Source organism: Rutilus rutilus (genome assembly GCF_951802725.1).
Source record: "Rutilus rutilus genome assembly, chromosome: 1".
In the NCBI taxonomy this organism is placed as follows: domain Eukaryota; kingdom Metazoa; phylum Chordata; class Actinopteri; order Cypriniformes; family Leuciscidae; genus Rutilus; species Rutilus rutilus.
The window spans coordinates 19,216,613-19,241,273 of record NC_140209.1 but is presented as its reverse complement, the minus strand read 5'-3'; the positions used below and the strand labels follow the sequence as shown (position 1 = coordinate 19,241,273).

The 24,661-nt window shown below is 37.5% G+C and overlaps 2 protein-coding genes across 5 annotated transcripts in view; both read left to right on the top strand.

Annotated features, from left to right (window-relative positions):
- LOC311292599 (major histocompatibility complex class I-related gene protein-like) overlaps nt 1–23,852 on the top strand; it is a 40,000-nt gene extending 16,148 nt beyond the window's left edge. Inside the window, exons 2-8 of one of the 4 annotated variants that reach the window (XR_014627766.1) lie at nt 4,963–5,196; nt 7,825–8,103; nt 18,375–18,668; nt 18,829–18,946; nt 19,518–19,570; nt 19,654–20,429; nt 20,846–23,852. Coding sequence is in view for 2 of the 4 variants with exons in the window: in XM_084412309.1 (XP_084268435.1) it covers nt 4,963–5,196; nt 7,825–8,103; nt 18,375–18,668; nt 18,829–18,936; nt 19,227–19,244; nt 19,518–19,567 (983 nt within the window). In the remaining 2 variants the exon portion in view is untranslated. Of the gene's footprint in view, nt 1–4,962; nt 5,197–7,824; nt 8,104–18,374; nt 18,669–18,828; nt 18,947–19,153; nt 19,245–19,517; nt 19,571–19,653 lie in introns of all 4 variants that reach the window. The other 3 variants (XR_014627767.1, XM_084412309.1, XM_084412310.1) reach the window with 3 other exon arrangements.
- Nucleotides 1–24,661, top strand: part of LOC311292401 (uncharacterized protein) — a 379,414-nt gene that overhangs the window by 129,842 nt on the left and 224,911 nt on the right. The gene's annotated exons all lie outside the window — the stretch shown is intronic.

Genomic DNA, 24,661 nt, shown 5'->3' with positions numbered 1-24,661 from the left:
GTCGAATGTAGGAGTAGTGTAAGCTTTGACGCCTCTCGCGGTTCAAACAAACAGGACTGGCCAACAAACTCAAACTTCTTTTTCAAAGATTTGCTCTATCTTCTGCGCTTCCGCGTTCGTCATTACGTCATGTGTCAGGTCAAGTGTTACTCTTTCGCCGTGAATTGATGTGTACGGCTGTCTGCCGGAAGCTAGATATTTTAGTCGTTAAAGTATTAAATATGGATAGTTTTCTTACACGAACGCATCGCTTCGCTTCAGAGCCTGTGGAGCACTTTTATGATGGATAGATGCACTTTTATAATGGATAGATATACTTTGATAAACTTCAAAACTTAAACGGCCATTCACTGCCATTATAAAGCTTAGAAGAGCCAGGACATTTTTTATATAACTCTGATTGTATTTGTCTGAAAGAAGAAAGTCATATAAACCTAGGATGGCTTTAGGGTGAGTAAATCATGGGAAAATCAAAGGGAAACTATCCCTTTAAGCCTGGTGATGAAAGTTAATATATGCGAAATAAAATTATATATTTTAAAAAGTATTTTAGTATTTTAAATACAAATTACTGTCTCTTGAAGTATTTAATTACAAATTACATTTCATTTATTTTTGTTAAGGAAAATACAAAGTACAAAATACTCAAAAGTAATTAAATATGTATTTCAAATACATGTAATTAAAATACTGCCCATCTGTTGTAACTGTGATGAAGAAGGCAGGGAATTGACGAGGAGGAGGGACAAATTGGCATTGTTAAGCAGTGTATTTATGGGAATAAAAAATAAATTCCCCCTGGGTTTATTAAAGTATTTCTGATTCTGATTCTGATTCTTTAGCGAGTCTACTGTTGTGTATTTTCACAACAGAGTTTTGACTTAATTTCCGTGTGTTCCTAGTGTGTTTTTATACTTTTCTAGTATCACTCATTTAAATGGGAAGCTTTTTATATCTTGTATGTTATACCTTTTGTACCCTTCTGTCATTGTATTCATAGTTTTTATTGTTAATAAACAAACCACATCCATCCCCCGCACTTTTGAAAAGCTTGCTACGCCCCAACCGTTTACAAAAACAGATAATTTGTTACAAAGGAAGCCAGAAACAAAGATGATCAGGTGATATAGTTTTAACCATCATGAAGTAGTGACCAAAAATGACCAAACTGACCAAAAATGGTTATTTGTCATTACTAGATTATTTTCACCAATTAAAATTTCCTGCCACAGATCATACATTCTGAATTGTGATTTTTAAAATACATTGTGGGGGAAATTATTTTAGACACACAGACTTCAAAAATTAGCATATGAATCTCAACAATGGTGACATGCTTCATGCAGCAATGCATACTGGGAGCCACCATATTATAAAACTAATGTCACTATTGTTGAGATTCATAAGCTGATTCTTGATATATGTGTGTGTGTGTGTGTGTGTGTGTGTGTGTGTGTGTGTGTGTGTGTGTGTGTGTGTGTGTGTGTGTGTGTGTGTCTGTGTGTGTGTCTGTGTCTGTGTCTGTGTCTGTGTGTGTGTGTCTGTGTCTGTGTCTACGTTGTCTTTTCTCACAATGTATTTAGAAATTAAAATTCAAAATGTTTGATCTGTGCCAAAAAAAGTATTGATGGTAAAAATTTGTTAATAACAAGTAACCTCTTTTGGTCAGGGATGACATTTGTCAAAGTTTTTCTTTATGATGATGAAATATATATATTACCTGATCATCTTTGTTTATGGTTTACTTTGCAACAAATTATGTGTTTTGGTAAACACTTTTACAAAGACAACAATTAACATTAAAAAAATATTAAGAGTCAAACAAGCCCACTAAATGAAACACTGATCACCATAATGATGACAAAACATTTTCAATAAAACATCAACATCTAAAACTCTGTTCATTCTCAAAAATAACTTCTGTAGATGAATGACAGAAATAAGGTCAAACTGGTTTGTAATAAGAGAGATTTCACATCTTTTCAGTTGATTTAATCTAAGGCTGTGTTTGGAAGTCAGTTGTAGTTCTTGTGTTTCTCTTTTCTTCAATGATTCTGCTTGTTATCATCAGGTGTCTTCAATAATCGAACAATCATCACTCAGTTAATCACTTAATTATCTAATTAACTCTAACACTGCTTCAGTGTTACTTTTAACACCCTGCTGGTGGTTACCAGTGGTGTTAATTTAACACCGGGGAATTTACTGTGTAGCAAAATTTCTGTACAGCCTCTTAAAACCAAGTTTTAAAGAGCACTGGGGTCTAAGATTTTGGCGAATTTTATTCATTTTTACCAAAAATTCAAACAAACAAACCAAAATAATAGACATGATTTTCTCAGGCCACAGCCCACATGTAAAATTAGATTGGTTATTAAACATATGATGTATATATATATAAAAATGAATACAGATGAAGGACAGTTGATAACAATTCCAGTTCAGTTTATTCCCCTAATATTGACATTTATGTTGTTTACAGAGCAGATGTACTTTTGTCTTTATTTTTATTTTGTGCTGTACTATTTGTTTACTATGTTATTTCTGTTTCAAAAGGCAGCAATAAATAACACTTATTGTACTTAAATCTAAAGAGTGTATAATAATTGTGATAATCGTGAAACCGTGATTATTCCTCAGACTATAATCGTACCAACAAAATCTATAATCGTTGCATCCCTACATGCGGCTGGAATAAAACCATCCGTAATATTTCTCTGTCGATTGTCTCCGCGCTTCAACTCTGAAAGTACTGCACAACTGCTCCTGATGTAAAACAATTAAATGATTTGTTGGTTTGACGGCCTCGCATTACGCTGCGGATTTAAATGTGAGGCATGAACTGAAATTACAGTAGTCTGCATTTGAAGTGGCTCAAAACCTTTCATCAAAGTTATACATGAATTTTGAACAATACCCGTTCTTGTCTTAGGACAACTTTGATCATTTTTTTTGATCCACTTCAAATGTTGACTACTGTATTTTAATACATTTCATGTTGTAAATTTTATGCAGTTAACATTTCTGAATTTAGGCTATTTGACAACTTTTTGTGTAATTTTTGAGGACAGTGGAGCTGCATGATACATTTTTTAAAAGATCTCAATCTCGATTCAAACACCCACGCAATCTTATTCCTATATGGCAAAATCTTCACAGTTCACACCGGAACATTCAAATCTGTTTGCATTGTCGCTGACACAGAGAGAGCAGTTGTCAATATATAGGTATGAAACAGCTTTACTTTCACATTATTTTTTCCTTACTACTATTTTTATTACTTGTTTTAATAATTTTTATTGAATGGGAACCGGAACCGAAACCGTAATCGTTGGGTGGAACCGGAATTGGAAAATTTCTTAAGATTCCCAACCCTAATTATAAAGCACCATAATGTTTTTGTGAACTATATTCCAAGTTTTCTGAACAATTCCTTAGTTTAATGTAAGGTACAGATGGATATTTAAATCGTTAGATTCAAGTTCACGTAAGTGCTTCCCTCTGCTGCCGCTGTCAGTCATTCTCCATTCAGCATTCAAACAGCGCATCACGCTCGGTAGGATGAAACTCTGTCCAAGATGATTCAATGTTCCTATTATTATATTTGATCTGTAGATAAAGGTCTATGGTTTTGTATAAACGGACTTCATCTGGCTGGAGTTTCACATGTTACTTTCTCCCGGCCCGGGTATCTGTTAGATCACAACACTGGTGTAGAGAATAGAGCACTATAACTGTTCTTCACACGCACACAAAAAAAATAAAACTGTTAAAAGATAAGGCTCAATAAACTATTGCATATATTTATATTACACTACTCATCAATATGTTGCTTCAAGTGCATAAATCTGCGCACAGGATGCGCATAAGCGCTTTGTGTCTCTCTGTATTGGAGCCTTTCATATTACAATACTTTTGCCCAGCAGCACAGCCATGTGGGGCCCAAATGGGTTTGACCTGGGCTATCTAACTGGGACCCAGCCAGTTTTGCCCCCAGTTTCCATGTAGGCCCCACATGGGTTTGCCCAGATGAAATGAACACTGCTTAGTGTGCACACTACAGGCTGTTTAATGTAACACTTAATCAGTTTTGGAGGTAATGAGATAATTAAGTGATTGAATAATGATTGTGCATTAATGATGAACACCTGCTGTTAACAAGCAGAATCACTGAAGGAAAGAGAAACACAAGAACTACTTCCAGCCACAACCTTCGATGAAATCAACTGAAGATAAAATACATTACATCTCTCAAGATCTGATTAAACAACTCCACAAACAGCATTACCAGCTTCACTTATTACTAACCAGACTGACTTTATTTCTGTCAGACATCTACAGAAATACTTATTGAGAATTAAGAAGAGGTTTAGATGTTGATTACTTATTTGAAAGTAATAGTTTGGTTTGATGTTACCATTGTGGCGATCAGTGTGTGCTTTAGTCGGGCTCTTGACTTTTTAACATTAGTTTTTCTCAGGCAGCTGTGTCTGTTTGTTATGGTAAGAACAGCAAGAGAAAATATAACCAGATGCTGTAAGCTGATTAAGGTATCATTAAAACCTTAAAAAAAAAACTTTTTTTACCCAAAACATTTTTTACTTAGCAGAGTCTGTCTTTTGATATTGTACCTTAACCTTTAAAAGAAACGGTATATATATGTACCTTTTAATGCTTGGGGACATATATGTACCTTGGGGGACAGAAATGGACTCCTACTGTACCCCTATTTCTGACAGTGTAGAACTGAGTTCCTAGAACTACCCGTTGCGAAAGCCCCTATAAACCGGAAAACTTTTGCCGATAATCCCCCTCCCCCATTGCATACAGCAATATAGTATGTTGTGGATAACCATCATTAGTCAATCTGTGGATGTTGATCACAGTATTAAATATAAGATAAATATGACATTTAAGGTGGCTAATTTCTGATCTCCTTGTTTGCATCATCTCTGTCCACAGGAAAAAACTCTCTGAAATATTTCTGCACATCTGTCTCTGGAGACAATGACGACTTTACTGCTGTTGGTCTGCTCAGTGACGTTCAGTTTATATACTTTGACATCAACACAATGAAAGCTTCACCAAAAACGGATTGGATGCGAAAGAATGAAAAATCAGATCACTGGAAGAAACAGACACTGTCATTGATTCGTCATCACTTGATTTTAAGCAATGTCTGGACAAAGTCAACAGGTATGCTGGACACTCCATCACAAATACACTCACACATATTACATTTCTGACTTCTGATAACGTGACCCAGAAAGGTGAAAATGGAGCTTAGAATATTTATTGGTAGCTGAAAGAATAATCAAATTAAAAATCCCACAGGAATTTAGCACATGTTGTTGAATACAATTTTACATTTAAACATGTCGCTATGGTGACTGCTGACAAAACAATGACCATCCTGTTGAATCATGTAGATTACTGTAAATATAAAATAATATCATCTGACACGTTACTTTACAGTAAATACCTAGACAAGGCAAACTGGGATTTATGTGCATATTTACAAAGCATGAAAAAATGAAAAAAGGATGTCAGTCTTTTTGATGAAGATGTTGAAGTTGATTTGCAGTGTAACAGCACATGAAGCACAGAGTTGGCAGTGTCGGCGCCCATTTCCACTTCAGATAAAAATTCTACATTTCTTTTAGAGCTGCTTGAATTCAACCCACTTTGTTTTCATCATTAATTTGAAATAAAATTGCATTACATATTAATAAACTGTATAGCTTATATACAATTATGTTATTGTTGAATTATTTATTGATAAAATTATAGCCTAAATTATTAGGTAGCCTCTTCATGTTTGTGATGTTTGTCATCACGTATTTTTTAAATATTATTCATCATGTATGATAGATTCTGACAATAAAAAAATAAATCAGGTTTGAGTATTTGACATAAATTACAACGGACATATATTCAAAGCCTGTCACAAAAATAATCATTATGCAAAGAAGTGCATCCAACGGCGTTGAGGAAGGTATAATGTGTGTGTGTCTTTTCAGCACTCTAGTGGAGTTCACTTAATTTTTTTAATTTAGTTTCACTTTTACTCAAGCAATTCCCAATCATAATAGTAAGCGTGTTATTGTTGCATAAACTTCACACTGTAGCAACTATTTAAACTGGTGCCAGACTAAAAGACATAGACAGAAACGTTGAAATATGAACTATAGACAGGAAGGCAAACTTTCAATGCTAAATTTATATACATGTACGACACAAGGATGTTTTTATGTTCAATAATAAAACGCAGCATGATATAAAAGTAGGCTAGTATGAGTGCTTACTATAATGGTGGATATTATAATGTTTAGATCCGTGTTTACTGTTACTGTGTTTGTGAATATTTGCACAAATGTAGATATGTATAATATGGTAACAATAATGTTTCATAGTTTGGAGCGCATACAGAGAACAGTAAATGTTCTCTGTATGCACTGAGTTTGAGTCACTCGCGCTGTACGTTTGAAAAGCAAAACACGCCAAACATTAGGCTTCATGTTTTTACTCCAATCTCATTTCATAACGTCATAACGAATGGAAACATTTGAAGTAACATATGATAATCAATATATAATTTTTTCACCTCACTAAGCCTCCTGAATGAAATGACAAAACAAGGTTATGGATGTCTTGGAATGTGTTGTGTAAATAGGTCTAATTGCAGAATTTGTAGGAATTCTGTCTATGGTGTTTCCCACTGGTCACTATTGTGAGCGAGTATAAAACCTAATATTTCACTAACTTAACCAATATAAAATCAAAGAGGGTATAAAGTTTGTTTGTTAGGGAGGCCCAAGGAGTAAAATGCATGTACTCAAACTGCAAGAAAAAAATTTGGGATTAAACGGTTAATCAAAGAACAAAGGGGAACAGAGAAAATTACTCACTGCTCTTGACTAAAGAACTTTTGTAGCTTTAAAGGAGAACTCCGGTCAATTTTAACATTGAGCTCATTTTTTTGTACATTTGGAGTGCTGTCAGTACAGAGAACAATGACAAAAATCGGTGTTGCCTACACCGTGTTATCCTCTTTTTAAATTTGCACAACTCGACAATCGACTACTGTGGACTTCAACCGAAAACAGGATGTAAATACAGGTATGTGCGCTGGCTGAATAAACATAATTTTTTATATATTTATTTCACATCTACTGCAGTCAGATTCACCCGCGTTCACTCCGAAGGAATCACTCACATTGGCTGTGCACTTGTAATGACACATCAAGGATGTTAAGAGCCTAAAAGCAGGTTTAAAACTTGCCCCATTGAAGTCAACAGGGTGCACATTTTAAAAAGAGGATATCTCGGTGTAGGCAACACCGATTTTTGTCGTTGTTCTCTGTACTGACAGCACTCCAAATGTACAAAAAAATGAGCTCAATGTTTAAAATGTTAAAATCAATCATAAAAAAATGCCATTAAACAAGTATTTAAAATATACTGTCTTTATGTTGTCTCTATTAATTTGGACATTGAAATTATTACATTATAAAATATATTAAAACCGTAAGTGTTTTTAATTATGATTAATCACTAAAAATGTGTGATTTAATCTAGCTATTTTTTTAATCGATTGACAGCAGCACTACTATACTGTATATTAGATACTTTTATTCCCCTCATCTGTAGCCTAGCAATGCCCCTCTTGCCCAAGCCTAGCTACACCAGTACTTTAAGCTGTAGTGAACTCAGAACAGATTGCCAGGCTAAGTATATTGCTAAGGCATTTCTCCCACGAACAGCTGCCATTTTGTTTGCGTAGAGTGTATGTTGTTCATATAATTTAAAATCTTGTTGCCTCAGGTAAGCACACATACCAGCTAATATATGGCTGTGAATGGAATGATGAAACTGGACAAATAAATGGGTTCCAGCAGTATGGATATGATGGAGAAGATTTCCTGTTTCTGGATTTTAAGAGGGAGAAATGGATATCCGAAATGGACCAAGCATTCAGCATTCAAGAGAGGTGTAACAATGAAACCATCCGGTTTCAGTACTGGAAAAACTACCTTGAAATTGATTGCGTCGAGTCTTTAAAGGAGTTCCTGCAGTTTGGAAAGAGGAGCCTGGAGAAAACAGGTACATGATTATTATTAGTTAGTGCATAAAAACAATGTCAGTCATTTTTACATGTGATGTATGTATATATCACAGAGTTATTTCTGTATGCATAAATCTGTTAATGAGACAAAATAGCAAAGATGGATTGGTCGATGGGGTGGTTGTATGATAGATGGTTGGATGGATAACTGATTGAAAGATAAATAGTGCATTCTAATTTAACCCTCTGATGGTCTTTATTTATGTCTACACTTGAGGTTTTTGGGGTCTCTAGAGACCCCAGACAATAACATTTAATTTTGTAACAAGATAATAGTTTTTTTTTTTTACAAATGTAATTTTATTCTGTGTGTTAATGTTTTTACTCAACATTTGTGCAGTTTTTGGAGAATTTATGATATTTTTTAAATTTCTATAAATAAATAAATAAATAAATAAATATTTAAATAGCCTTTTTACAAAAAAACAGCATTTGATGTAAAATTCCCTTTATAAAAGACCCAGATTTCTAACTTTCATTCATGGGGATAACATGGATAATTTTAAATGGTTTAATGTAACATTTTTGCCCATTTTTTGGAAAATAAAATTCTTTTTAAAATAAAAAATAATAATTTTAACCACTATATGGCTATAGAGCTCCAGTATATGCTATTTGCTATTAGACTACCTGAAATATATCTTTTCACAAGTTGGATTCAGTTGGATTCATATCTAAATATTATAAAATCACAATTATAACAAAAATAAAATATTTTTGTCAAAGTTTAGCATTTTTTTGTACCAAAAAACCCCAGTTTTTCAATAATGTTACATTATGATTAGAATCAAACCTGAACAAAATGTTACAAAGATAAATGTTGGAGTCTTAAGATTTTATCATTTATTTCAATCATTTATTTTTAATCTAATTCTAGATTCTAGACACACACACAATTGTGTGTGTGTGTGTGTCTGAGAGATAAAGAGATAGAGAGAGTGTGTGAGTACACATTGTCGATGTGCCAGTGTCACCACACCACTTTATATTTGTAGTGGTTCTGCATTTTGGATGATTTTATTTGACAAATTCTAGCCTTACAAATGTTCCTGTGTGTGTGTGTGTGTGTGTGTGTGTGTGTGTGTGTGTGTGTGTGTGTGTGTGAGAGAGAGAGAGAGAGAGAGAGAGAGAGAGAGAGAGAGAGAGAGTGTGTGAGTACACATTGTCGGTGTCAGTGTCACCACTTTATATTTGTGTTGGTTCTGCATTTTGGATGATTTTATTTTACAAATGATAAGAGAACAGTTTTTATAGTCTCAAAAATGTATTCCTCTATATGTGTGTGTGTGTGTGTGTGTGTGTGTGTGTGTGTGTGTGTGTGTGTACACGCGTGTTGTGAGCAATATAATTTAGCATTGTGGATGTTTTTTGCATTGGTGGAAGTGTGCCACTTAATTTGTGCCATTTCTGTCGATGTGTTCTGTGTTGTTTCTGATTTTGATGATGAATTGTGTCTATTTTGATTGTGTCACAATTTTTGTCACGCCAACATAAAAACAGATATCATTCCAATTTAATTTTTTTTTTGTAGATCTAGAAAGTGTTGAGAGCCGTAGAAGGTTTCATACCATTTGGACAAAGGGAACATTTTTTTTAAATTTGAGTAAAAGCCATTTGGGGTCCCAAAAGACCCCATAAACCATCAGAGGGTTAAGTGTTATTTAAGCAAACAGATTTCCTCGTACATTGTTTAACAGCATTAAAAGCATATAAACAGAATTATGTGTAAATAACCATTTACCATGCAATAACCATTTTAAATGTGCAAAGTTTATCTACTTGGTTAAAGGTGAACTAAGTAACTTTTTTACCTTAACTGAACAGCTTCGGAGTCATTGGAATGGTTATAATACTTATTTCGGGTTGAATGGTGGTCGTTTCGCACCCCCCTGGTGCCCGTGAGCGGAAAATATGCACTTGCAACTTTGGGGTGGCGGGCCGCTGGCCGCCGCGTCAGGAAGTATCGCGTGATATCAGGTCTCGCGATGTAAACAACTGCTTTACGGCCAAAAGAAATCTGCTCAAATACTGTCATTATTGTGCTCCCTCACGCTGTCCGAACCTGAATGAAGAAGACGTTTTAAAGAATGTCCCATCTGCTTGGATGACGTTGATCTACTAGCCTCTGGTGTCTGAGAATCGCCAACGAGTTTTTACAACAGTGTTGTCAAATATCTATTCCGAAGCTGTGGGGGGAGCTCTAGAGAGAAACCTGCGAGCAAAAAGCGAGAATACAGCGAAGAAATCCCGAAGCTACTGAGTGCTGCTTTAACTTCAATGGTATTGTAGGAGCCATTTGCTGTATTGAAAAATGTTTTGTTGTCCACTGAGTGGCACTGTGACTCAATATTAGACCACCTAAGTAACAAGTGTGTGCTAATTGGGAAGCACCTAGTTTTAGGAAGCAACCAGTTTTTGACCAGTCATGTTCTTCCTTCTCATGGTGATCCCCTGCTTGAAGTCCTAAAAAGGCAAGAGGAATTAAATGTGTATCGTAAGAGAAAACTTTTAATGAAAAGGATCGTTTATATTTCCTCGAGCACTTTACCAGCAGACAGCCTAAATTCAATTCAATTCAATTCACGTTTATTTGTATAGCGCTTTTCACAGTACACATCATTTCAAAGCAGCTTTACAGAAAGTGCATGAGTCCATATTACAATTTAGAGTATTCTGTTATCAGGAAACTGTAAGTTATGTATTTCAGAAATGTGTATATATACAAAATCACAGGTAGCCTAGCTAAACATTTATTAATTTAAACAATGTAGTAATTTAATGCAGATACAATGAGCTCATTGAAGTAATGAATACTTATTTGTTAACAAATGATTATGACATTTAGAAAATATAGCATTGGTGCATGTTAATTCAGAGTTTGCATCATCTGAAGTCTTCGCAGGAGTTGGCACCGGCTCTTCATAGGTTTTGGGCATCTGAAGTCTTCATAATAGGCTGGATCCAAACTGTAGCTGACAAACTCTCTACTAGCTACCTCAGGATGGGCATCCCAATATAAAACAGAGAAGCAAATAGAAAATAATTAGCGTAGCTGCTGTTCATAATATTAAGCAAGAATCTTCTTCTTTTTCTTTCGGCTGCTCCCATTAGGGGTCGCCACAGCGGATCATCCGTCTCCATACCACCCTGTCCTCTACATCTGCCTCTTTTACCCCAACCACCTGCATGTCTTCCCTCACCACATCCACGAACCTCCTCCTTGGTCTTCCTCTTTTCCTCCTTCCTGATGGCTCCATCCTCAGCATTCTCCTACCAATATAATTCATGTCCCTCCTCTGCACATGTCCAAACCATCTCAATCTCGCCTCCCTCACCTTGTCACCAAAACGTCCAACATGCGCTGTCCCTCTAATGAACTCATTTCTAATCTTGTCCATCCTTGTCACTCCCAACGAAAACCTTAAAGGGTTAGTTCACCCAAAAATGAAAATTCTGTCAGTAATTACTCACCCTCATGTTGTTCCAACCATGTAAGTCTTTCGTTCATCTTCGGAACACAAATTAAGATATTTTTGATGAAATCTGACAGAATTTTGACTCCTCCATAGGCTTCCAGTGTGACCGAAACTCACCGGCCCAGAATAGTTATTAAAACATCGTTAAAATAGTCCAAGTAACTACAGTGGCACTACATTAAGTTTATCATGCGACGAGAATACTTTTTGTGCGCAAAAACAAACAAAAATAACGACTTTATTCCACTTTTCATTTCCTTCTCTCTGGGCCTCGTAGTGTTTTTGCGCTGCGCGTCTGTGTTGCACGTCATCACGCAACACACACATGACCGGCGTCGGCCAATAGTGAGCCTACGTGGTGACGTGTACACAGACGCGCTGCGCAAAAACACTACGCGAACCAACTAGAGGTCCAGAGAGAAGGAAATGAATAGTGGAATAAAGTCGTTATTTTTGTTTGTTTTTGCGCAGAAAAAGTATTCTCGTCGCTTGATATACTTAAGATTGAGCCACTGTAGTCACTTGGACTATATTAACGATCTCTTTAATAACTTTTCTGGGCCAGCAAGTTTCGGTCACACTGGAAGCCTATGGAGGAGTGAAACATGGCTCAGATTTCATCAAAAATAGCTTAATTTGTGTTCCGAAGATGAACGAAGGTCTTACGCGGTTGGAAGAACATGAGGGTGAGTAATTACTGACAGAATTTTCATTTTTGGGTGAACTAACCCTTTAACATCTTCAGCTCTGCTACCTCCAGCTCCGCCTCCTGCCTTTTACTCAATGCCACTGTCTCTAATCCATACAGCATTGCAGGTCTCACCACAGTCCTATAAACTTTTTAATATTAAGCAAGAATAATCATGTGCATTTGATCTGATAACTGTATAAGCTTAGGAGATGCATTATATGAATGCATTATATGAATTCAAAAATGTAAAAAAGATAAATGTTACCTTTCTGCAAGAAAAACATACAGATTATAACAATGAGATAGAATGGTATAGATGGTGGGAGGGGAAGTGTTTTATTAGTCATGGTTCAAATACAAGCGCAGGTCTGGCTATCCTTTTTTCAAAAAAAATTTGATTTGAAAATTGTTAAATACGGAATTAAAAAGGAAGAGTTTTAATCGTTTAAGCAGAAATGAAGGGCTTTGTATTATTATTCATTAATGCTGTGGTGAACTTTTTAGAAAACTGCAAAATACATTGAGACAACAAGAGGATGATTTTTGTGTGATAATGGGTGGAGACTGGAATTGTACTACACATTTTTATAGGGCTGGGGGAATTAACGCATTAATCTTTGCGATTAATTCGAGATGTTTAACGCGTTAAAAGAAAAAATAGCCTAACGCAATTAACGCGGCACTTTTTTTTTTTTTTTTTGGCCTCGTTTGCCAAGTCACCCTGTCATGGTGGAGAAGAATGGAGTTTTAGGAGGAATGTTTGCATTTAAAAAGTTGCCTGATGGCACGTTTGACAAAACCAAGATGCTGTGTACAATTAGCAAAGCTGAATTCAAATACTATACCAGTTGGTTTGAAGCTGGATGCACCGAATTTTCGGCCGCCGAATGGCATTTTAGGTTTTTGGCCGAAAGAGGAAAAAGGCAGAAAATGTAAGCCGAATATATGCCGCCCATCCGTGTTCTGCGATCAGGTTTCACGAACGGGTTTTTTCCGCTCCTTGTGTGATTCGCGCTCTCCGTTCTGTGTGTGTGTGTGTGTGTGTGTGTGTGTGTGTGTGTGTGTTTGTCGGCGTGCTCTCTGCTCAATGTTCCGCTCCGTGTTTGCGCTGCGTGTTCTGCTCTGTCGTTCACGGCCCAAGTCCGCTCAGATAACGTGAAATTTCTCTGTAGCCTAGTAGCTAGACTTCTGTTTGCAATAGCCCTACTGAGCTGGTATAGTCTGGGCAACAATGGTAAAATGACCTGCTCTGATCACATGCTCTGGTAATAATAGCTTTGTAGGACTATATTTTATTTTGATAATTGGTAAAAAAAAATAAAAAAAAAATCTGTTAAATTGATTATTAAAAAAATTATATATTGATATATTGATGTTAAATATTATTTTAATATAGGGCTATTTTCTGTTCCTTTTTTTTTTTTTTTTTTTTCTGTGTTGTTTAATTTAATTAGGTGATTCTAAGTTTAAATATTGATGATTACATGCTTGGGGGAAATGCAATTAATTACAGCAAATTGTGCAATTAATTAGTTATTTTTTTTAATCGATTCCCAGCCCTAATTTTTTATTAGATAAAAATGGAGAAGAGTCTCACCCACAGTCAAGTCATGCACTTCTCAATTTAACTAAAGAGTTTGAGTTAATGGATGTGTGGAGGGAGAGAACCCAGATGATTAAACAGTCCATATGGATTATGATGTTAGATTCTTATGTTACTGGTACAAGACTAGACAGAATATATGTTAGCAAGAAAGAAAACAATAGAATCATGAATGCAAATATATTAACAAATGTTTTTTCTGACCATCATACTGTTATCATCATACCACGTCCAAATTATTATTGCCATTTTAATGTGAAATTATTGCAGGGTATTTTTTTTTTTTTTTTTTTTGTGGAAATGTGGAAATTGAACAAGGAAAAAAATAGAAAATGTAACTCAGTGATGGGAGATAGGGAAACTATATAAAAAGGAAAATAAAACAGTTGGAGAAAGATATTCATGATATTTAAAACTTGATTGATGTCAATGATGTAAGATTAATTAAGGATTTAAAGAATAAGAAAATGGATCTGAAAGTTTTTTTGGGGGAAAGAGTCAAGGTGCTTTGATTAGGGCAAGGATAATGTATATTAAAGAAACGTCTCGGTTACATATTAAACTCTCGTTCCCTGAAGGAGGGAAGGGGAGATGTTACGTCGACGTGACAACTTAATTGGGATCACTTCAGGGAGCCCTATGATCTTCGAGTATCTACAGAACGAGCCAATGAATGTTGGCGTGCGTGAATCGTGTCACAGTGATGGTCAGCAACGGTGGCGACGGGACGTAACGTCTCCCATTCCCTCCTTCAGGGAATAAGGGTTACATATGTAACCGAGACGTTCCCTATCAGTCGTTCACGTTCGACGTCGACGTAATTAGGATCCCTATGGAAAACACCACAGTTGCTGCCACATCCAGTGCCCTATGCAGGACTCTCAGACCCCCAACTGACTGGGGCGGAAGGCCTGCGTAGAGAGAGTTCAACTGCTGTTCCGTTATAACCCACACAGTGGAACTCTTGGATAACACTGGGAAAGCGTGTCTTTCCAGGGGAGAGGAACGCTGTGCTGAAGCCACATCCCACCCGAAGGGAGGTAACGTGGAGAATACACATATGGACTGGCCGGTTAGGGGCAGTACAACATATGGAGTGTCACTGGGGTGACTCCAGTCTGAGAAGGGGGAGACTAGACCAGACAGTGACGGCAGAGCGGACTCTGCCAAGGGAAAGACGCATATGGGATCGCCGCAGGGATCACAACATATGGAACACAGCCTAGCATAAGTTACACAAGCATACGAGAACTAGGCCTGGTGTCAGACGCTCCACAATGTCTGACTGCCGAAGGAGAGCGGAGGAACTCTATAGGCTCCGCCTAAGTGGGGAACTCGAATGGAACAAAAAGAACGTATCCACTCCAGGGGAGGGGAATGGCGCAGCAAGTTGACACAAGAGCGGGAACTTCGGTGTTATCGGCTGGTTGAAGCGAGCACACAGGAAGAAACCAGCAGCTCTACAGATATCTGTCAGTGAGGCGCCGTGTGCCAGAGCCCAGGAAGAAGCGACACCCCTAGTGGAGTGGGCTCTCAGCCCAGGCGGGGTCGACTTCCTGCCGCTTGCTCCATGCTGAGGCCTGCGTGATGGCTGCTGCGGTGGCTTAGCAGGAGCAGAGGATGCGGCAGGAGGTCAACCACGGCGATGAGCGGACAGAGGGTCTGCGGCCGGCGGACGGGTGGGAGCAGTAGCGGTCCGCCGGGGCAGGATTTGCCGGATGGCCTCCATCTGCTTCTGGACGACCGAGAACTGCTGGGCAAAGCTCTCGACTGCATCGCCGAATAACCCAACCTGGGAAAGAGGGGCTTCCATGAACCGATATTTATCGGTGTCTCTCATATCCACCAGGTTTAGCCAAAGGTGGCGCTCCTGGACCACCTAGGTGGAGCTCCAAAGGACACGACTGGTCGTCCATGAGAACGACCAGCATGCTCCATTGGAGGCTCCAACGGGGGCAGCGTTTGTGATGCGTGAGGGACCCACAGAGATTGCCTTGGTGGGGAAGACCTCACTGGCTAAGCGTCGATCTAGTGCCAATTCTGGATAGGGATGTGAGCGACTGATATGGAACTGATGCTCCTACTTTTTTTTATTATTTATTTAGAACGTAAAGTTGTACAACAGAAGGTTTTGCACTGTGAGAATGGGATATGACTTAAAATCCTTTGGAAATGAGAATAAAATTACTACAGACTTTTATACTGAACTGTTTGGACCTACTGAATGTGATTCTGATGGCATGGATCAACTGATGCAATGGTTACCTAAACTGGAGCATGTGGACAAAGAAAAGCTTGAAAAGATGACTACATTTAATGAACTTTCTGAAGCAGTTCAACAACTCTCTACAGGTCGAAAACCAGGAAGTGATAGTCTGCCAGCAGAATTTTACAAGAATTTTTGGAGTATTTTAGGCAGAGACTTTTATGAAGTAGTTTGTGAATGTGTTGAAAGAGAAACACTTCCAACTAGTTGTCAAAGAGCTGTGTTATCCCTGCTTCCAAAAAAGGAGACCTGGGATTGTTGAAAAATTGGAGACCAGTATCTTTAATGTGTTTAAATTATAAAATAATATCTAAATGTTTAGCCAGTAGTCTTAAGAAATATTGTAACATACAGTATTCTGGGTCATACAATTATGGATAATTTGTTTTTATTAAGAGATGTTATTGATTTTTCAACTAATAATAATTGGAATATTGTTTATATCTATTGATCAGGAAAAAGCCTTTTCCCATGTTGGACATGCATATCTTTTTAAGGTTTGGGAAAAGAAATGATTTCCTGAATGAAGTTGTTGTATAATAAGGCCTCTGTAATGATCAAGACTGGAGGTGGTTTAAGTAACCCAGTATTTGTTAAAAGAGGCATTAGACAGGGATGCCCTATTTTAGGGCTGCTCTATAGCCTAGTAATTTAACCTCTTTTATGTGATTTAAGAAATAAGTTGAATGTTTTTTTGTTTTTTTTAAACAGTTAAAATTTTCTGTATCGGCATATAGATGATGTAATTGTTTTTTTGTAACAGGACAGGAAGATATTCAAACACTATGTAAAAGTGTCAATTCACTATTGAAAAAGCTTTTTCTGCTAAAATAAACTGAAGAAAAAGTGAGGGGTTTATTATGGGTAAATGGAGGAATGGTGGGATACCTCATATTCCAGGAGGATTGAAGTGGGGAACAGAAGGAATTACAAACAGAAGGAGTTTTCTTGGGTTCAGAGAACTATAAAAAAGAATTGGGAAGGTATGCTGGATAAGGTGTTAGCCAAGTTATCTAAATGGAAATGGCTATTACCTGAACTATCCTACAGGGGTAGAGTCTTGGTCATAAATAAGTTGGCTGCGTCTACATTTTGGCACAAGCTAAATGTGCTAGAGCCACCTGATGGACAGATTAAAGATACACAGAGAAGGATGGTGGAGTTCTTTTGGTCAGGCCAGCACTGAATTCCTGGGCCTGCTTTGTATTTGCCAACTCAAGAAGGTTTTTAATCAGAACAAATGAACTGGACTTGAACAGTTCGACTCCATTCTGTCGGTCCATGCTACAAGCGTGGAGTATGACTTTTTCTGTAAGCAGAGGAATTGAACAACCACAAGATTGGATTATGAGGGAACCTTTGTTTCACAATCCATTAATTCAGATGAAATGTTTGTCTTCGGGAAGTTTGAGAAACTGTCTGATTAGAGCTGGATGTACAAAAGGAGATAATTTTAGAGATACCAAAGGGTGGAAAAAGGCAGAATCACTTCAGAAGGATACAGGGATAAACTCTTTACGTCACCTGTCTCAGTTGTCTCAAGTGCATGCAGCTTTACCTCTAGTCTGAAGAGAAGCTTTAGAACTTCAATAAGAGCAAGAGAGGGGGAAAGAGTGTTTCCATTGATATCAGTGTCTGCTGTGGCACAGGAAGAGTGCCGAGAAGAAAGTGGCACCAATTGACTTTTAAAACACCAGAATTGGAGTTTTTAGGACATCAGCAAAAAAAGCTTTATTTTCCGTGTGTCAAAATGTCCCATTGGCATGAGGTGGTCAGAAATATTTGGGCCAGACTTCAGGGGTTGCTGGAGATCTCTGTACAAGCCTCCTATACAGTGGAGACTAATTCATGGTATTATAGCTACAAACAGACACGTGGTGCACCTGAATCCAGAAGTAGGAAAAAAGTGTCCCTTTTGTGGGATATAAGAATCTGATATGATCTGTGGATCATTTGTTTATTTATTTGAGAGATTAGGAGTTCTTTTTGATATTTTAAAAAGTCGTTTTGAAGGTTTTGGTGTGAATTTTTGTCATAAATGTTTTTTTTTTTTATTATTATTATTATTTAACCTTTTTTCATGATCAGCAAAGATAGCAATATGGAAAACTAGGAAGAATAAAATATTAGGTACTGGATCAGTTGATGAAGAGATGATACTAAAAGGGTCTGTCTCTCTCTCTCTCTCTCTCTCTCTCTCTCTCTCTCACTAGTCTCTCCTCGGGTGTCTCTGCTGCAGAAGAATGCCTCATCTCCAGTGTTGTGTCACGTCACAGACTTTTATCCCAGTAATATTTCAATCACCTGGATGAAAAACAGACTAGAGCATTATAAGGATGTGAAGGTTGGTAAACTTCTTCCCAATGAGGATGGAACCTTCCAGAAGACTGTCACCCTAAAGGCTGAACCTGATGAGTGGAAGAAGAATGTGTACAGCTGTGTGGTGGAACACAAAAGCAAAACCATTAGAAAGACACTGACAGAGAATGAAATCAGGACTAATAATGGTAAGAGTCATTGTGCATTTTGCAAACCATTGTCAGAGTGACCAGAAAATACCAATGAACAGTTAGTTTTTGTCTTCAGAATTTTTCTTCAAGAAGGTGTCAACCAGCTATTTACATTCTCTGAATCTTTAACAATCTGATATATCTTTTCTTTAAACAGAAACATCTGCTCCCATTGGCATGATTGTTGTTGTTGTTTCTGTGGTGATTCTGTGGCTTGTCATTGCTGTCCTGGGGTATTTTGTGTATCAGAAGAAAGTGAAGCCAGGTGAGACACAGTAATGTTTCATGATTATTGTCTAAGTATTGAAAGTCATATTTTGTAGTAGTATTTACATGAGCAGAACTAGTTTATTTGTTAATCATTCATGAATCCATTCCTACATAAATGGTCCCTTAGTGCAACAACTTATATATCTGATTTTATGAATGTTTCATGATTAAGGCATTTTGAGAATTGCTTACTTTGTTTTTTTTTTATGCAGACATTTGATTGCTTCAACAAAAATATAATTTTCCTGATAATTGAACTTAGAGTCCATTTTGATTGTTTTTCAGGATTTGTTCCAGCCAACAGTAAGTACTCTGTACTCTGCATTTGGTGTAAGGCTATCAGCAGTTGATGAGCTGTCTCTAAATAATTATGTAGTTTAAATTATTATATAATTAAACTTTAAATATTTTGGTAATGTAAAATCATTTCTGACATAAAGTAAATAAAGATGAAACTTTAGTATTTTACAATGAATCATCATACAATTAGTAATATAAACATTGTATAAATAAGATCTCTGCAAATCCAAAAGTAAAATGGCAATGAGCCATTAAAAAGTTGATTTTCTGTTGCAGTCTCTGACAGTGGATCTCAATGCTCAAGTCAGACAGCAGCAGTGGCTTGAGATGTGAGTTACTGTTTATTCATCACTGAAGCTATTTCGATCAGATGAGGTGAACCTGATGTAATGTGTTATTTTAATCATTTCAGGAGATCACTTGGATGACTGAGGAGAATGATCAGTATTCACTCGTGGAACATAAAGAGGGGGCCTCATATGTCTATTGTTTGTCTATTCTAATCTTTTATTTGATCATTTATACATTTCATGATAATCAATGTACTATTTAATTTTTTTATTATGTACGGTAAAGATTCTTATCGTTACTGAATGAAATGTCAAACCCATAAAAAGGAAATAGCGTGCTCAATTTAAAATTTTCTCATCTTTTTGTTCAAAATGTTCTTTTTTTTTTTTAAACCTACACACATTCAAATGTTGTGTTACGTCCTGAAGCCGTAAAGTATTAATATTCATGATAGAGGTGTGTTTATGTTGCCATGTTTTTTTCCCCCTTTATTATCTCTCCCCTGCATCCCACTGTCCATGCTAAACAGTAGGCTATGTGAGATTAGAAAAAGTGTGTCCCAAAGCATAGTATATTGAAAAGTGTACACCAAAAGTCCCCGATGGTCTACTATTTCAGGTAGATTTTTTAAGTGTGGGCCCGTACTCACTAGAACAGCTTATATTACCCACAACCCATTGCGATTAGGAGGAGGATTCGGTTCAGAACTACAAAAACGAGTAAAAAGTGTTAAAAAAAATACAAAACATGGCAGATGTGCATGACCGACGGTGAGAAGTTAAGATAAAGGTTTGAGTGACTACTAGCAGAGAATGTCTAATAGGAAGAGAATTGGCACTCTCTGCTTACTTCCGGGTTCTGGATTGGTTGCAGTAACACGTCTCTGTCCATGCGGGGGCGCTCGCGAGCGAGTGCAGAATGAATGGAGGTCTATGGCGAAAACCCCTCAAAATCCACTTTTCTCAGGATATAATTTTTTGTCTAGTAATTTGAATGTTGTATTCGAAAGGAGATGCAAAGAAATTACACATTGCTGGGTGTTCGATTTTTTAGAGTCACTTATTTGGTTTAAAAAGTCTTTTAAAATGTCAATGACGTCAGAATGCTGACGTCATTAGCAGAATGCTAGCGTGTTATGGGCAACAACAACTCAACCTGTAAGAAATCGAAAAGAAATAAGTACTCGTTCATTCAACTTTCGACCTATAACCCATGTTGAACTTGCAAAACCTACAATAAAATCTGAGATTTCTCAACGGCAATCGGGTGAAAGAGACACATTTAGCCGTCTAGCCCCATAGACTCCCATTCAGTCTGCACTCGCCCGCGATCACCTCCAGTGGAATTCTAATGGAACTGCAACCAAGATCGATACAATGGGGCTAATAGGAAGTGCCAAGGCTCTCCGTAGATGGGCTCTGCTACTAATCGGTTTAACCTGATAAAAAAAAAAAAAAATTAATGTTATCCATGTTATATTTCATCTGCAATAACAATGTGGACTTTTATAATGATCCGTTCGGCCTTTAACTTTTAAATGCATCTTATGCATAAATTAAAAAACAAACGTTAAAAACGCTATTGTACAAGTGTTAGTATGTCCCAAAGCTTCTCTACTCTTTTGCTACACACTCAAAAGTATCTACTTTTTCTTCACAAAAAGAGTACATACTTTTAGGGCATAGTATAAGTAGGTGAATTGAGACGGAGCATCTCTCTCACTCTGCTTGCTTAGCAGCCGCTAATAAATAATTGAGAGTATGCTGCAGAGACCAAACCATACAAGAGAGCAGAAGAAACATTGTTGGAGAGAGGTTCACTTCTCCCCTGCTCCAGACTTGTGCTTCAAGAACTCCTTAATTCTGTTGAAATTGAAATTGTGTGTTCTTATGCTGTGAGTTAACTGTTACCCTGTATTTATATTAAAGGTGCTGTATGTAAGTTTTTGAATGTACTAAAGCATAAAATACCATAATATGTTTGGGAAACATGCTGATATTTAGGAAACATGCTGAGTTCACATACTCGGTTCTCTGAAAAACACTTCTACAGCCAGTTACGGAAATGTGCATTCCCGTGTCGGAATGTCTGTTTTTGTTTTGGTCTGTGTGATACTGCACGTTGATAATTTACCCAATAGTATTTATTTTCAGGTTGCCATTTGGCGGAAAACACAGTGTATTGCAGACATGTAAGCGAGCGAACAAACTGGGTCTGAGATGGCAGGTTCTGAGATGAGCAGGTTCTACCCATCTAAAAGTCTCTATGAATGAGAGCATATTAAAACGCGATTTCAACTCATCATAAATCAATAAATCAACTCATCAACTTACAGTCTCCTCAGCTTTCATTGTCAATTGCGCTCGCTCCTGTTGCGTACGTCCTCAAACTGGCAACCCGTGTGAGCGTCGAGTCTGAGGAGGCGGGGAAACAGCGATCTCTGATATTTTGAATTTGGACTGCAGTACCCATTTCAACCACTAGTTGTCAATCTCACATACTGCACCTTTAACTACCAGATTTGAGAGATCTTTAATCCTGTTGAATTGGGAAAACTGTGTGTGTTGTGTTTTCCTGTTGAAAGTAAACTCTGAATTCCCTGTTGTCTGCTGTGATACAGCTAGTTAGATTCTACCCAAGTTTATTTCTTTGCTAAAGTATTTTGAGCCATTGTGTCTTTTTCTTTAATGGTTGGAAGCTGTAGGGAGAGGGTGCCATTTATTTTGTATCTAACGTTTATCCCTGTTTTTAGTTAGTAAGGGAATTGAGGAAAGCTTGTGTTGTTTATTTCTTTTCTTTTACCTGAATAGGTTATTTAGTACTCCCCCTATTAATAAGCTGCTGTTTTGTTTGTTGTTTTGGCCATGCCCTCTCCTGAAGATATACATTTCTTCCCTTTTCTTGTGTACCTTTCTTTTATGAGAAAATAAATAAACTGTTTACTTTTGTCAACTCAAGCAATTGTGTTGTATTTCTGGGACAGAGGATTGAAGTGATTCGTCCACGTTTATTTTTTACTTATGTTATCATTTTTTATTTAATTTAACCTGTTACTCCCTCTCCCAAACCTAGACTGGGAGAGGTTCGTAACAGTTGATTAAAACACTGTACGAAGCTGGAATAATTTTTTTTTTATTTTTTTATTATTTTTGTTTAAAGGGCACGTATTATGTCCCTTTTTACAAGATATAAAATAATTATGTCCCCAGAGTGTGTATGTAAAGATTTAGCTCAAAATACCCCACAGATGGGTGCTAGTATTTTTCTGGCAATACAGAATACGAACAAAACGATGACTGCTCAATTTGATCTTCTGGAAGCATCTTTGGCGTCCACTCAAGCATCTTTAGTGTGCCTCTGGGATAGAATTAAGGAGGTGGAGAATGCTACTGCTGATGATGATCGCCGCCTTTCCCTCGTCGAGCGGAAGTGCACAAAAGTATAGTCAGAGAACAAAACCCTCCGTGAGAAAGTGATCGATCTAGAGGCTCGCTCCAGACGGTAAAACATTAAAATCGTCGGCTTACCTGAGGCTTCATTTATCCGGCAAGACTGCACGTCACTCATGGTACCACTGACAAGGTGTTTTCCTCGCCCGAGGAGACTGAGGCCTTCATCGAGACGCTGTCTCGAAAAGCATTTATAGCCTACATGTTGGCATAACATGCTCTGGTATGTGACTTTTATTCAACAGCTACAGTTACTCAGACTGGGACATTTATATGACCGTTTATTTTGTTCATTAGTACTTGTTCAAGTGATTGGAGAGGGAGCTAGGGCTTTTTAGCTGTAGTTTCGCTGTTCCGATGGAACTTTTGGGACGCGTGTTCTCACTTTGTTTGGGAAAGTGGGATGTGGATAGGGGGGTAATCTTTTTCCGTGAGGTGTGTTTTTTTTCTTTTTTTTTTTTCTTATACCATTATTTGTTTTAAAAGGGCAGCAGGCTTGTACATTGTTTATTTTCAACTTTTGTATGAATCCTAGTTTACCTTCAAAGGGCAGCGGCATCACTTTTACCAGCTGGAACGTGTGTGGCCTGGGTCATGTGATCAAGCGAGCTTCTAGCTGCAGTCGGCAAGAATTTTTTGATCATATTCACTGAAACCGACACTATGCTCCGACAGAACAACATAAATCAGCCGATTTTAGAAAAAACCCTGTGCTTCTACCTCCACCTGGAGCCTGTTATTTGTTTTGCAAAAATCCACACTTCTGGTCCAATCAGCGCAGGGCTGTGTGAAATCTGATTGTCAATCACAATTCGTGCACACGCCACAGATCCTCCCTCCCCCTCGCGCACGTTAAAATATCACATGCACACGCCTGAAGTTCGCAGGTGTGTTGGATTGTGACGAAGCGTGATGGCGGAAAGAGAATATATAAATAAGCTTGCAATTCCTCGGTTAACAACCAGAGCTACGAGGTCAAAAACAACAAAGGAAAAGAGAACTCATGTGGAAAAGAAGGAAATAAAGAAGGAAAGTGACCGTGCCCGTAATAAAATCAGGATAAACATCGGACTGGCATTTGAAAGGTGGAGGGATTTATGCGATTTTATTGGGTTCAAGCTGGATGCAGAGCTTGCCACATTTCTTCTCGACAGGTAATTGTGCTTTATCAACCATTGACTTTATTTCTGAGTGTTATGTAAGTAATCTAAGTATGTTTGCCTAAATGGGTTGGTTTGGATAGCTAACATTAGCACCTGTTAGGTAAGTTCGTTAGCTTTGTTTGCACTGAAATTTGTGTCAACATAGGTGGATCAACATGTTCAGATGCAGGGATGATTGGCGGCTCGTTGGAAGAATCAATGCTACTCTAGCCTTCTTACGAGAGTTACTGTGTTAGCTACCGTTAGGCCTTGCACACTGTGGCGAGAAGGACGAGGCCGAGGGCTGTGAGAGAGCGGTAACTTATTGAAGTACTCTAATACACACAAAGGAATCAAACAAAAAACACACAAACATTCATTCAAACAGTGACGGAAAACGTATGATATTAACAGGTGATGAATGAGACCCAGATGTCAAGCATTAGACACGATTACTTTGACCGCGACCTGAGAGAATCAATATATTAGCAATTCAAGCATTGTTCATTTACTCACAGTTTTTCTCAATTGCTAAAAC